The 15,509-nt window shown below is 44.3% G+C and overlaps 1 protein-coding gene across 4 annotated transcripts in view; it reads left to right on the top strand.

Moving 5' to 3' along the window:
- The window catches only part of LOC120990332 (ADP-ribosyl cyclase/cyclic ADP-ribose hydrolase 2-like), a 178,082-nt gene extending 166,655 nt beyond the window's left edge, over positions 1–11,427 (top strand). For all 4 annotated transcript variants that reach the window (XM_040419082.1, XM_040419081.1, XM_040419083.1 and 1 more), the window contains 2 exons: positions 3,472–3,558; positions 11,240–11,427. In XM_040419082.1, the coding sequence (XP_040275016.1) occupies positions 3,472–3,558; positions 11,240–11,381 (229 nt within the window). In that variant the 3' untranslated portion in view covers positions 11,382–11,427. The remainder of the gene's footprint in view (positions 1–3,471; positions 3,559–11,239) is intronic.
- The last annotated feature ends 4,082 nt before the right edge of the window (positions 11,428–15,509 follow it).

Below are 15,509 nucleotides of genomic sequence, written 5' to 3'. Positions count from 1 at the left end.
GACTACAAGTTTTTTTTGTCAGAACTTGTATTCACACTGTACAGGTGAAACAGGTGTATACAGGTGAAACTCTGAAAATTAGAATATCGTGCAAAGTTCATTTATTTCAGTAATGCAACTTAAAAGGTGAAACTAACAGATGAGACTCATTACATGCAAAGCGAGATATTTCAAGCCTTTATTTGTTATAATTTGGATGATTATGGCTTATAGCTTATGAAACCCCAAAGTCACAATTTTGAGATACCCTTTGCTCAGGGGGTATGGATTAATTAGCTGACTAGAGTGTGACACTTTGAGCCTAGAACATTGAACCTTTTCACAAAATTCTAATTTTAAGCTGCATTAATGCAATTCCTTTTAATTAGTATTACTGAAATAAATGGACTTTTGCACAATATTCTAATTTTTCGAGTTTCACCTGTATATAAATGTTGCAGGGCACATGAGTCATTGCTTGACAAAGGCTCCGTTTTTTCCCCACTAAAGTCGCTGCCTCTTTTTCTACTCTGATTTTGAGGATCTCGGTCGAGGATCGACAGGGGGATTTCACCTGATCTATTATCTAAGGAGTGCTGCTTATTATTCTCATAGATAGATAGATAAATAATCAGAACTACAACAAAAAAATAATAGATTTGCCGGACTTGGCACATAAGTGACCAGAACAGAGCGGAACAGACTCCATTGACTATAATGGGATCTGTTTCGATTCAGGATCCTGTCTCTTTACTAGATAGTCCTGCATAGAAGGCTTTTTTGTTCAGTCTTTTTGACAGAATCTGTGACAGAAGCCCCAAACGGAGCCTCCAATGCAAATATGAACAAAGCCTTAAAATTATGTAGGCCTACATATTATAAATTTGAATTACTGAAACTTTCATACTCCTCCATTGCTAAGAATACTCCTCAAAAATGGTAAGAGGAGTATGTTTATACTTCTGGGAAAAATGTAGTGGGACCTCTGCTTGAGGAAAGGGAAATTTATAAAGAAAGGGAAATGGGTGAGGTTATTTTCAAATATCTCCTTTATTAACCCCTTAACGCATTATGCCGTGCATGGTTGACAGATTACTGGGAGGGGCTGGAGAAGATCCAGTGGTCATGGTCCATATGGGAACCAATGACAAAGTTAGAGGTAGATGGAGAGTCCTTAAAAATTATTTCAGGGATTTAGGTCAAAAGCTTAGGGCAAGGACCTCAAAGGTAGTATTTTCCGAAATACTGCCTGTACCACGAGCCACACAAGAAAGGCAGTGGGAGATTAGGGAGATTAACAAGTGGCTCAAGAACTGGTGTAGGAATGAGGGGTTTGGGTTCCTGGAGAACTGGGCCGACTTCTCTATCGGCTACAAGCTCTATCGTAGGGACGGGCTGCACCTCAATGGGGAAGGGGCAGCTGTGCTGGGGAGAAAGATGGCTAGAAGGTTGGAGGAGTGTTTAAACTAGGGACTGGGGGGAGGGAAATTACATTATAGGAGGGGAAGATAGTGCAGATAGAGACCGGGGGCAAGGTAGTGGGACTGTGGGAGGAATGGAAGGAGGGACTAGAACAACAGTTCAGAAGGAAAGGTGTAGGGTAAAAAATATACATAAACCTCTCAAATGTATGTATACTAATGCCAGAAGCCTGACTAATAAAACTGGGGAGCTGGAATTAGTGATGTGTGAGGAGGACTATGACATAGTGGGAGTAACTGAGACATGGCTGGATGATAGCTATGACTGGGCAGTTAATGTACAAGGTTACAATCTGTTTAGAAAGGATCGACAAAACCAGAGAGGGTGAGGGGTTTGCCTTTATGTAAAGTCCTGTCTAAATCCCACAGTCCGAGAAGATACAGTTGCAAGAAAAAGTATATGAACCCTTTGGAATGATATGGATTTCTGCACAAATTGGTCATAAAATGTGATCTGATCTTCATCTAATTTAAATTTTGAAAATTACACATTTTTCCAAATTTTCTGTAAATTTGGGATTTTTTCATAAATAAAGGTGAAACATATTGACTCAAATTTACCACTAAAGTGAAGTACAATGTGTCACGAGAAAACAATCTCAGAATGGCTTGGATAAGTAAAAGTGTTCCAAAGTTATTACCACATAAAGTTAAACATGTCAGATTTGCAAAGGTCAGTCTGGTCACGAAGGTGCAAAATGGCCCAGTCATTAAGGGGTTAATATACTTAATTATTTAAAAATGATCTCAAATCCAGCACTATATCCTAGCAGTAAGAGGGATGATGGAATAGATCATACACCCCCTGGATGGCAGATAAGACTGATGGTCCCCTTTCAATCAACCAAACCAAGTTGTAGACAGTCGGGGCATGCTAGGAGTTGTACTTTTGCAACAGCTGGAGACCCGCAGGTTGCCCATCCCTGACCTAAACTGTTAGGGTACATTCACATGACCGTATGTTTTTTATGGTCTGCATAGCGCAGATATACAAAATATGGATGCCATTCGTGTGACATCCGTGTAGAATCTGTTTTTTGCTGAACCATTGACTTCAATGAAGAATAGGACATCTAATTGTGACTAGCTGCATCTATTGTATCATTTCTTAATTTACCATATCAGCGGCTGTTGTGTGTTAGGCTGAGTTCACATCAGCATTCAGCCTCTCTGTTCTGCTGCTCCGTTATAGGAACAGAAGAACGGGAAGGACGGATTTGGTACATAAGAGAGCCAAACGGAGCCTACGGACCCCATAGACCAGGGCCGCTCAACCTGTGGCCCTCCAGCTGTTGCAAAACTACAACTCCCAGCATGCGGACAGCCTACAGCTATCAGCCTACAGCAGGGCATGGTGAGAGTTGTAGTTTTACAACAGCTGGAGGACCGCAGGTTGAGCGTCCCTGACAGACTATAATGGGGTCCGTTAGGTTTCTACTCAGAGGAAGATCTTTGAAGCAGAGACAAAAGTTGTGGATGCAGGATCAGAAGAACGGAAAAATAATGGTGATGTGAACTCCCGCTAACTAGTTTCACCACGGACTTTGAAGTGGTGCCTCATTTTTGGGAGATAGATACAGGTGAAACTTGAAAAATTTGAATATTGTGCAAAATTCCATTTATTTCAGTAATACAAATTAAAAGGAATTGCATTAAAGCAGCTTAAAATTAGAATTTTGTGAAAAGGGTCAATATTCTAGGATCAAAGTGTCACACTCTAGTCAGCTAATTAATCCATACCCCCTGAGCAAAGGGGACCTGAGAGTGTGACTTTGGGGGTTTCATAAGCTGTAAGCCATAGTCATCCAAATTATAACAAATAAAGGCTTGAAATATCTCGCTTTGCATGTAATGAGTCTCATATATTAGTTTCACCTTTTGCTGAAATAAATGAACTTTGCACGATATTCAAATTTTTCGAGTTTCACCTGTAGATTCATATACAGATAGATTAGATAGATCAAATCTTATAAAAGGTAATATTCTGTGTATCTGCTGGCTGTGTTTTCAGGGATTCCTGTGGAAAGAACAGCACTGCTATATTGGAGTCTGTTTTGGCACGCAGGGGTTTTTCATACAAGTGTTATGACAATTATCGGTAAGTAAGAATACAATGGGTATACCCCCACAAAAATGTCAGTGTCTCAATAACTTGTCATGTGGCCTTGAGCATCAATTACAGCTTGACAACGACCTCTCCTGCTGTTCACAAGTCGACATATTGTCTGCTGAGGCATGGCATCCCACTCTTCTTGAAGGGCGGCCCTCAGGTCATTGAGGTTCTGAAGTACAGAGTTACGAGCCTCTATCGAGAACGGAGCCCCGCAAGTGAAGGAGGGCACACTGCGCATGAGCAGACTCCCTCCATACATTTTCTATGAGGACGGCGAAAATAGATGAGCCCTGGCTCGGTTATTTCCGTCAGTCCCATAGAAATGAATGGAAGCGGGGGCCGCGGCTTGGTGGTGGCCGGACTGGAGTCCTCTAGCCACCACCTTGCAGGGCTTCGTTCTCGATATAGATGGGACGACCCGCACCTATAAAACAATGGGGCATATCCTAGCAATATGCCCCCATTGTCTATGATGAGACAACCCCTTTAAGGTTAGAGTGCATTTTAGGTTCATCCTGAAATTTCACCTACAAGCCAAATATCCAAAACTTTTTGTGAGGTGTGTGTGTGTGTGTGTGTAATATATATATATATATATATATATATATAGTGGGATGCGAAAGTTTGGGCAACCTTGTTAATCGTCATGATTTTCCTGTATAAATCGTTGGTTGTTACGATAAAAAATGTCAGTTAAATATATCATATAGGAGACACACACAGTGATATTTGAGAAGTGAAATTAAGTTTATTGGATTTACAGAAAGTGTGCTATAATTGTTTGAACAAAATTAGGCAGGTGCATAAATTTGGGCACCACAAAAAAGAAATGAAATTACAGCCTCTAAACGCTTCCTGTAGGTTCCAATGAGAGTCTGGATTCTGGTTGAAGGTATTTTGGACCATTCCTCTTTACAAAACATCTTTAGTTCATTCAGGTTTGATGGCTTCCGAGCATGGACAGCTCTCTTTAAGTCACACCACAGATTTTCAATTATATTCAGGTCTGGGGACTGAGATGGCCATTCCAGAACGTTGTACTTGTTCCTCTGCATAAATGCCTTAGTGGATTTTGAGCAGTGTTTAGGGTCGTTGTCTTGTTGAAAGATCCAGCCCCGGCGCAGCTTCAGCTTTGTCACTGATTCCTGGACATTGGTCTCCAGAATCTGCTGATACTGAGTGGAATCCATGCGTCCCTCAACTTTGACAAGATTCCCAGTCCCTGCACTGGCCACACAGCCCCACAGCATGATGGAACCACCACCATATTTTACTGTAGGTAGCAGGTGTTTTCCTCCAGGCATAAAGCCCCTTGTTATGGCCAAATAACTCCATTTTAGTTTCATCAGTCCACAGCACCTTATTCCAAAATGAAGCTGGCTTGTCCAAATGTGCTTTAGCCCACCTCAAGCGGCACTTTTTGTGCTGTGGGCGGAGAAAAGGCTTCCTCTGCATCACTCTCGCATAAAGCATCTCCTTGTGTAAAGTGCGCCGAATGGTTGAACGATGCACAGTGACTCCATCTGCAGCAAGATGATGTTGTAGGTCTTTGGTGCTGGTCTGTGGGTTGACTCTGACTGTTCTCACCATTCGTCGCTTCTGTCTATACGAGATTTTTCTTGGTCTGCCACTTCGAGCCTTAACTTGAACTGAGCCTGTGGTCTTCCATTTCCTCAATATGTTCCTAACTGTGGAAACAGACAGCTGAAATCTCTGAGACAGCTTTCTGTATCCTTCCCCTAAACCATGATGGTGAACAATCTTTGTCTTCAGGTCATTTGAGAGTTGTTTTGAGACCCCCATGTTGCTACTCTTCAGAGAAAATTAAAAGAGGAGGGAAACTTACAATTGACCCCCTTAAATACTCTCTCATAATTGGATTCACCTGTGTATGTAGGTCAGGGGTCACTGAGCTTACCAAGCCAATTTGAGTTCCAATAATTAGTTCTAAAGGTTTTGGAATCAATAAAATGACAACAGTGCCCAAATTTATGCACCTGCCTAATTTTGTTTAAACAATTATAGCACACTTTCTGTAAATCCAATAAACTTCATTTCACTTCTCAAATATCACTGTGTGTGTCTCCTATATGATATATTTAACTGACATTTTTTATTGTAACAACCAACGATTTATACAGGAAAATCATGACGATTAACAAGGTTGCCCAAACTTTCGCATCCCACTGTGTATATATATATATATATATATATATATATATATATATATATATAGCCAGATCCACACACCATTGATGCAATTCAAATTTACAAAAAATAAAAATATATTCAAGTGGTTTACCAGGACATACTTATTGATGTAACTCCAACTCCAACACCAGCTTTTGCCTAAACAGAATTTTACTAACACGTGGTAATAAACACAACCACAAATGCTGAGAACATAAAATAAATTTACATACACCCAGCCCGAAGGCTGAGACCCCGATGTTGCACAGCACGGCGCCCTCCGATGGATGCCGTAGGAAATTTTACGGTAATTTACCTACTGGCGGACACAACTAAAACTGCCTCGCTATACCTTTTATTACCCTAAGGCCTCATGCACACGACAGGTTTTTTTTGCGGTCCGCAAAAACGGGTTCCGTAGTTCCGTGATCCGTGTCCGTTTTTTCTTCCGTGGGTCTTCCTTGATTTTTGGAGGATCCACGGACATGACAGAAAAAGTCATTTTGGTGTCCACCTGGCCGCGCGGAGCCAAACGGATCCGTCCTGACTTACAATGCAAGTCAATGGGGACGGATCCGTTTGACGTTGACACAATATGGTGCAATTGCAAACGGATCTGTCCCCCATTGACTTTCAATGTAAAGTCAGGAGTCCCTATTATACCATCGGATCACAGTTTTCTCCAATCCGATGATATATTTTAACTTGAAGCGTCCCTATCACCATGGGAACGCCTCTACAGGGAGTGCAGAATTATTAGGCAAGTTGTATTTTTGAGGATTAATTTTATTATTGAACAACAACCATGTTCTCAATGAACCCAAAAAACTCATTAATATCAAAGCTGAATATTTTTGGAAGTAGTTTTTAGTTTGTTTTTAGTTTTAGCTATTTTAGGGGGATATCTGTGTGTGCAGGTGACTATTACTGTACATAATTATTAGGCAACTTAACAAAAAACAAATATATACCCATTTCAATTATTTATTTTTACCAGTGAAACCAATATAACATCTCAACATTCACAAATATACATTTCTGACATTCAAAAACAAAACAAAAACAAATCAGTGACCAATATAGCCACCTTTCTTTGCAAGGACACTTAAAAGCCTGCCATCCATGGATTCTGTCAGTGTTTTGATCTGTTCACCATCAACATTGCGTGCAGCAGCAACCACAGCCTTCCAGACACTGTTCAGAGAGGTGTACTGTTTTCCCTCCTTGTAAATCTCACATTTGATGATGGACCACAGGTGCTCAATAGGGTTCAGATCAGGTGAACAAGGAGGCCATGTCATTAGATTTTCTTCTTTTATACCCTTTCTTGCCAGCCACGCTGTGGAGTACTTGGACGCGTGTGATGGAGCATTGTCCTGCATGAAAATCATGTTTTTCTTGAAGGATGCAGACTTCTTTCTGTACCACTGCTTGAAGAAGGTGTCTTCCAGAAACTGGCAGTAGGACTGGGAGTTGAGCTTGACTCCATCCTCAACCCGAAAAGGCCCCACAAGCTCATCTTTGATGATACCAGCCCAAACCAGTACTCCACCTCCACCTTGCTGGCGTCTGAGTCGGACTGGAGCTCTCTGCCCTTTACCAATCCAGCCACGGGCCCATCCATCTGGCCCATCAAGACTCACTCTCATTTCATCAGTCCATAAAACCTTAGAAAAATCAGTCTTGAGATATTTCTTGGCCCAGTCTTGACGTTTCAGCTTGTGTGTCTTGTTCAGTGGTGGTCGTCTTTCAGCCTTTCTTACCTTGGCCATGTCTCTGAGTATTGCACACCTTGTGCTTTTGGGCACTCCAGTGATGTTGCAGCTCTGAAATATGGCCAAACTGGTGGCAAGTGGCATCTTGGCAGCTGCACGCTTGACTTTTCTCAGTTCATGGGCAGTTATTTTGTGCCTTGGTTTTTCCACACGCTTATGCGACCCTGTTGACTATTTTGAATGAAACGCTTGATTGTTCGATGATCACGCTTCAGAAGCTTTGCAATTTTAAGAGTGCTGCATCCCTCTGCAAGATATCTCACTATTTTTGACTTTTCTGAGTCTGTCAAGTCCTTCTTTTGACCCATTTTGCCAAAGGAAAGGAAGTTGCCTAATAATTATGCACACCTAATATAGGGTGTTGATGTCATTAGACCACACCCCTTCTCATTACAGAGATGCACATCACCTAATATGCTTAATTGGTAGTAGGCTTTCGAGCCTATACACCTTGGAGTAAGACAACATGCATAAAGAGGATGATGTGGTCAAAATACTCATTTGCCTAATAATTCTGCACGCAGTGTATGTTGGAATATACCATCGGATTTGAGTTAGATTGTGAAACTCAGATCCGACAGTATATTCTAACACAGAGGCGTTCCCATAGTGATGGGGACGCTTCAAGTTACAATATACTGAGAACTGTGTAATAACTGCCCCCTGCTGCCTGGCAGCACCCGATCTCTTAAAGGGGGCTGTGATCAGCACAATTAACCCCTCAGGTGCCGCACCTGAGGGGTTAATTGTGCGTATCATAGCCCCCTGTAAGAGATCAGATGCTGCCAGGCAGGAGGGGGCAGACCCCCTCCCTCCCCAGTTTTAAATTCATTGGTGGCCAGTGCGGCCCCCCCTCCCTCCCCTGTATTTAACTCATTGGTGGCCAGTGCGGCCCCCCCTCCCTCCCTCCCCAGTATTATATTCATTGGTGGCCAGTGTGGCCTCCCCTCTCCCCCCCTAATTAAAATCACCTTCCCCCATCATTGGTGGCCAGTGTGGCCTCCCCTCTCCCCCCCCCTAATTAAAATCACCTTCCCCCATCATTGGTTTCCAGTGCCGCCTCCCCTCTCCCCCCCCTAATTAAAATCACCTTCCCCCATCATTGGTGGCAGCGGAGAGTTCCGATCGGAGTCCCAGTTTAATCGCTGGGGCTCCGATCGGTTACCATGGCAGCCAAGACGCTACTGCAGTCCTGGCTGCCATGGTTACTTAGCAATAGAAGCATTATACTTCCCTGCGATGTCTGTGACCGTCCGGGTGCTCCTCCTACTGGTAAGTGACAGGTCTGTGTGGCGCATTGCTTATAGCACAGACCTGTCACTTACCAGTAGGAGGAGCGCCCGGCCGGTCACAGACATCGCAGGTAAGTATAATGCTTCTATTGCTAAGTAACCATGGCAGCCAGGACTGCAGTAGCGTCTTGGCTGCCATGGTAACCGATCGGAGCCCCTGGGATTAAACTGGGACTCCGATCGGAACTCTCCGCTGCCACCAATGATGGGGGAAGGTGATTTTAATTAGGGGGGGTAGAGGGGAGGCCGCACTGGCCACCAATGAATATAATACTGGGGAGGGAGGGGGGCCGCACTGGCCATCAATGAGTTAAATACAGGGGAGGGAGGGAGGGGGGGCCGCACTGGCCACCAATGAATTTAAAACTGGGGAGGGAGGGGGTCTGCGGCACCTGAGGGGTTAATTGTGTGGATCACAGCCCCCTGTAAGAGATCGGGTGCTGCCAGGCAGCAGGGGGCAGTCATGTACACAGTTCGTAGTATATTCTAACTTGAAGCGTCCCCATCACTATGGGAACGCCTCTGTGTTAGAATATACTGTCGGATCTGAGTTTTCACGAAGTGAAAACTCAGATCTAAAAAGCTTTTATGCAGACGGATCAGCGGATCCGTCTGTGTGAAAGTAGCCTACGGACACGGATGACAATCTTGTGTGCATCCGTGTTTTTTCACGGACCCATTGACTTGAATGGGTCCGTGAACCGTTGTCCGTCAAAAAAATAGGACAGGTCATATTTTTTTGACGGACAGGAAACACGGATCACGGACGCGGATGTACAACGGTGCATTTTCCGAGTTTTCAACTGACCCATTGAAAGTCAATGGGTCCGCAGAAAATCACGGAAAACGGAACAACGGACACGGATACACACAACGGTCGTGTGCATAAGGCCTAAAGCAAACACAAACAATTGTTTGGGTGCTTAGTACGGGCTAGCCTGCGGTGCAACACAACAGTTTACAATCTTACTGTGCTCCATAATATTCCCCCTCCCATAACTAGTCCGGTAGAACCTGCCTGAGTATTACTCCTGAGCAAAATGCTGAACTTGATTGAGTTCATGGGGGTGTTGATTAGCTCTCAAATGTGCAATGTCCCTTTAGGTAATGGAGTCCTTGTAGTAACAGTAGCAACACTTTAGGCCTGATACAAAGCATAGACCCTAACTAGCTAACAACAGGCCTGGTCTCAGTCTCTAGGCACCAACACTGACGTGCGTGTATGATCTTACCGACCCTGGTATGCTCCTTATCCACTGATAACTCTGAACTGAACAACCAGTCTTTCCAGCAAACATGAGGTCCCGCAGGGTATGCAGCTTTGTTCCTCATTTCTTATCAGCCTTCCTGGAAACAATCCTCCTTTCCCTGGACAGGATCTGGGTCTTGGACAACGATCAGCTTCACTTAGCTGCAGCTGTGGTCACTGAGGGGTCCTCTCACTCCTGGATCCATCTGATTTTCTGCTCACACACAGTTCCTCAGTCTTAGCTAGCTTCTAAGATGGCTGCTGCTTCTTCTAGCAAGTTCTCAAACCCCACATCCTTTGAATATTCAAATATCTGCAGTCTATTAGCTGTGTTTAAGAAACAGCGGCATCTTGTGGCCAAACAGCAGAGTATCAGTCCTGATCATTTAACTTAATCCACACACAAACAGTGTTCAAACAATGAGAGCTGTTTCTCAATTTCACAAATAGGCAAACAGGACAAGACCCAAGTTCTTTCAATAGATCAGGGTCCCCCAGGTATATTTATGGCATATCCTGTAGGATGCAAATATCAGGTGGTGAAAAGGTTTCACTTAAGTTTGAGTCCTGGTGCTGGTCCTTTTGTGCCACTTTACAGATGGCATTGGGCTTAGGAACTCACAATATAATCTTACTATGTAAAGGGGTTTTCTGGTACTTAGATATTTATGAATTATCCTCAGGTCATCAATATCTGATCAGTGGGGGTCCAACACCCATCACCACCACTGATCAGTTGTTATGGGCAGCCTCTGGAGTCGGAAACTATACAGTGCAACCAAGGCTTTGTCTGTGTAGTTTTTGGCATACTCAGCTCCCATACACTTGAATAGGAGGTGAGCTGCAGTACCTCGGCACAGCCACTACACCATAGATGGAACCTTCTGGTTCGATCCCTGATACAGTTTCCGCCACCAGCCCAAACAGCTAACAGGTGGAATTACTAAGGGTGTAATTCCCCCATGATCTGATATTGATTACCTTTCCTGTGAAGTCAGGACCTCAGTAGTCTTAGATTTATCGACCAAGTAAAATTTTGTTTTTATAAGTGATCCATTTTTTTAAATTACAAAACAACCATGAAGAAAGCAATAAGCTTATTAGACAGAATATAATAACACATTTTACTGCATTGTAACCTGTGTCCATCTTCCCCACAGACCTGTTCACATCCTGCAATGTGTGGATTTTCCTGGTTGGCCAAGTTGTACTACTGATAGTAGCAGTGGATTTACATCATCGTGGATCACAATGGTTCCTGTCTGGTTTACTGTGATTATTAATTATGAAATTATACATTGATTGTATAAACAAGATACTTGCACTCCATAATATATTCTGACTTTTTTTTCTGACTCTAGAAGGAGTGACAAAATAGAAATTTGTCTTGTATTTCTCTACGCACCTTATTGATGGTGGTGCCCCTTTATTGATGACCAGTGCCCCTGCATAGGCCTGTACTGCTCTCTACTCCCATAACAAGAGCTTAAAGGGGTTGTTCAGTGGGTATAATTTGTAGGAAAATTCTTAGAGTGGGTTAAAAAAATGTAATAAAAGCAATGATCCCCAGCCACTCCCATTCCAATGTGTACTGGATCCCTGCTGGTCTTTTCTTCTTGGTCAACCTTGATACCCAGGAAATGCCCCCCTAGCCAATCTCTGGCTGAGGAGGGTCACTGTTGCAGTCAGTGATTGGCTAAGCAAGCACTTCCTGTGATTTCCTGCAGGTCGAGCTGGGACCAGAAAGTAGGGATCTTGGAAAGAGCTGGAATGGGAGCAGTGGGGATCAGTGAGGTTAGAATTTCTTTTTTAAATATTTTAACCCACTCTGTGCCCATTCCCTGCTAGACAAAACCTTTGACATCTGAGCAGCAAGCAACATCCTCCTATGCCAGGGAATTTCATCAAGTAGATGTGATCTGTGATTGATAAAGTTATCAGGACTAGTATGTGGCATTATAGGATACGGTCAGGAATCTGGGACTATATCACTCCGTTCTGGACACTTGTTTGTCATGTGACAAGGGATCTATTGGTTGCATGAAAGAGGCCAACGAGCAGCATGTGAATTTATCTTGGCAGGGAGTTTAAAAACAGAAACTGCAGTGTCCCACTGCAAGTGTTGATGTCACTGGATTCTGTGCACTGTGTCCCCCAGAGGCTGTATATGGAGAGAGCAGGAGGTTCCTAACCACTGTTGCTAGGCAGGGCTGGCACCACCCCTTCCTCTCTAGAAGGAACTAAGGCAGTTTATTGTAAGTTGTGGATGTGTATGCAGCAAAGACCAGAGCTTATCAGGAAAACTCCCTTCCCCGGTGGATTAAAAACAGACATAATATGTGTCAGCCCTTAAGAGAAAGTTACTGAATGCATTCCAAAATTTCAGCGGCTATATAAGAAGGATTGCAGAGCGTTTGTCAGAGAAAGGTAACACACCTACATTGCGGCTACAGACTTCTCTGCGTACTGGTGGGAGTAATAAGCTTCAGGTTCCCATCATACCAAAAGGACAAACAGGCCATCTGTTCAGGGACTGCATGCTACTGGAATATATCAAAAGGAGATAGAGAAAATTGCACCCTTGGGCCATGAAAGGACAGATTATACACCCTGATTGAAAAGAGAGAGAGAACAGCCTCCTATACACAGCTGCAGGAAATTGCATATGCCAACTGAAAAGACTGCATTTAATTGGACCAGTGCCTGTGTGAACCATCTATTGGGACTGCAAGTACATTGCTGTAAATAATTGTGTGCACCAATACCTGCATTGCTGTCACATGATTCAGGGACCATTGCACCTTGAAAACTCATCTACATTGCGGACACCCCACCTAACAGGCAGAAACCCCAAAACCAGAGTGTGTCCTGAAGGGAAGAAAAGGTGAGCCCTTCCTATCGCTGCACAGCCCAGGGAGAAACATAGTAAAGACTGTCTCCGTGAGTACAACTACTCCCATCCTCTCTGCCTCCAATGCAGCTTGCTGCAAGAGAAACACAGAGTCATAGTACTAGTTGAAGTAGCACATATCTAAATTGGGAATAGCTACAACATACAGTCAGAATAGCTTCAATGTCCTTCAGATAGGACAAAAACTCCAGATATGCCCCCTTAGTGCCCCCCCCCCCCCACGGTAGAATGCCCCCTCAGTGCCCCCCACAGTACAATGCACATTTAGTGAACCCGCACACAGCAGAATGCCCCTTGTATTGTTAATAAAATTAAAAACTAACAATCACCTAGCCCCTTTCCCCTGTGAATGGAGCTCATCCTGCTCTCCCCAACAGCAGTCGCAATGAAGTGACGTCATCTCGCCCCTCTGTGCTGAGCACAGGAACGTATGGACTGGGGAATGATTATCTTTAGGACTCGGAGAGAGTTTAAAGCTGGTATGCCGATGAAATCCAAGACTGTCCAACCAGATCTGGGATGGTTAGGAGATATGGTATTAGTAGAAACAGTAGTAGTAGTAGTATACTCCTCTGTAGAATTAAAGGGGATAACCACTTTGTAAAAATGTTTGCAAATCGCTACTAATCAATTTCTTGTATGACATACATCTGTATGCCATACGATAAGTAACCCCCATTGCACAGGAGAACGCCCCAGGCTACTCATCTGTGGGCTATGTCAACATCAGCACTTGCATCCTTAAAGAGGACCTTTCATCTGGCAAAAAATTGTGAACTAAGTGTCATGACATATACAGCGGTGCCCAGGGATCTCACTGCACTTACTATTATCCCTGGGCGCCGCTCCGTTCTCCTGCTATGCCCTCCGGTATGTTCGATCACTTGGTTATAGTAGGCGCAGACTTCGGGGACTTGGTTATAGTAGGCGGAGTCTGCCCTTGTTCTCCTGGGCGTCTCCTTCTCCCAGGCTGTAGCACTGGCCAATCGCAGCGCAGAGCTCACAGCAGGAGGACACAGCGGGCGAACGGAGCGGCACCCAGGGAAAATAGTAAGTGCAGTGAGATCCCTGGGCGCCGCTGTACAGATCATGACACTTAGTTCACAATTTTTTGCCAGATGAAAGATCCTCTTTAACCCCTTAAGGACGCAGGGCGTATCGGTACGCCCTATTTCCCGAGTCCTTAAGGACTCAGGGCGTACCGGTACGTCCTAACTTGAAATCAGTATTCCGGCGCCCCAGGGGTTAATCAGAACGGGATTTCAGCTGAAATCCTTCAGCCGGCATCCTGTGACAACGCCAGGGGGGGTCATGTGACCCCCCCCCGTGTCGGCGATCGCAGCAAACCGCAGGTCAATTCAGACCTGCGGTTTGCTGCGCTTTTTGCAGTTTCTGATTCCCGCGGTCCCTGACCGCGGGGATCAGAAACTTTTGAGTACCTATAATCAATATTTTTCACCCCCCCCCTGCACGACTTGATGCTGCCGGCGGGTGGTGCGGGGGGGGGGGGGGGTCGCATGCGGTGGGGGCGTTGCGGGAGGCGGGCGGTGCGGCAGGCGGGATCGCGATCCCCCGCCCGCCTCCCCATGAATGATCGTTGGCTTCTAGTGGGTATACCAGGGTGCCAGCACATTGCTGGCACCCTGGTATAAACGGCTGACATCTGTGCAGATGTCAGCCGTTTAACCCTTTCCATACCGCGGTCCGTACGGACCGCTGTATGGAAAAAGTTAACTGTCATCGGTCAGGGAGCTCCCTCCCTCTCCATCGGGGGGCTGCTGTGCCTTTGCAGCCCCCCGATGGAGAGGGAGAGAGCCCCCAGAGAGCCCCCCTCAGCCCTGTGCTTACCCTTCCCCGTCTGCGAAGTTGTGGCAGACGGGGAAGGTTCCCATGGCAACAGGACGCCTGCTCAGGCGTCCTGCTGTCCATGGTGCTGAACAGATCTGTGCTAAAAGCATAGATCTGTTCAGTGTAAGTAAAATACAGTACAGAACAATATATATTGTACTGTACTGTATTATATAGACATCAGACCCACTGGATCTTCCAGAACCAAGTGGGTCTGGGTCAAAAAAAAGTAAAAAAAAGTGAAAAAAGTTAAGATAAAAAAAAAAACATTCATCACTGAATAAAAATAAAAAAAATAAAATACACTACACATATTAGGTATCGCCGCGTCCGTAACGACCTGATCTATAAAACGGTCATGTTACTTTCCCCGCACGGTGGACACCATAAAAATAAAAAAATAAAAACTATGAGAAAATTGAAATTTTGCCCACCTTACTTCCCAAAAAAGGTAATAAAAGTGATCAAAAAAGTCACATGTACGCCAAAATAGTACCAATCAAACCGTCATCTCATCCCGCAAAAATCATACCCTACCCAAGATAATCGCCCAAAAACTGAAAAAACTATGGCTCTCAGACTAAAGAAACACTAAAACATGATTTTTTTTGTTTCAAAAATGAAATCATTGTGTAAAACTTACATAAATAAAAATAAAGTATACATATTAG

Source organism: Bufo bufo, chromosome 2, assembly GCF_905171765.1.
Source record: "Bufo bufo chromosome 2, aBufBuf1.1, whole genome shotgun sequence".
Classification (NCBI taxonomy): Eukaryota; Metazoa; Chordata; class Amphibia; order Anura; family Bufonidae; genus Bufo; species Bufo bufo.
This window is presented reverse-complemented; position numbering and strand designations above follow the sequence as displayed.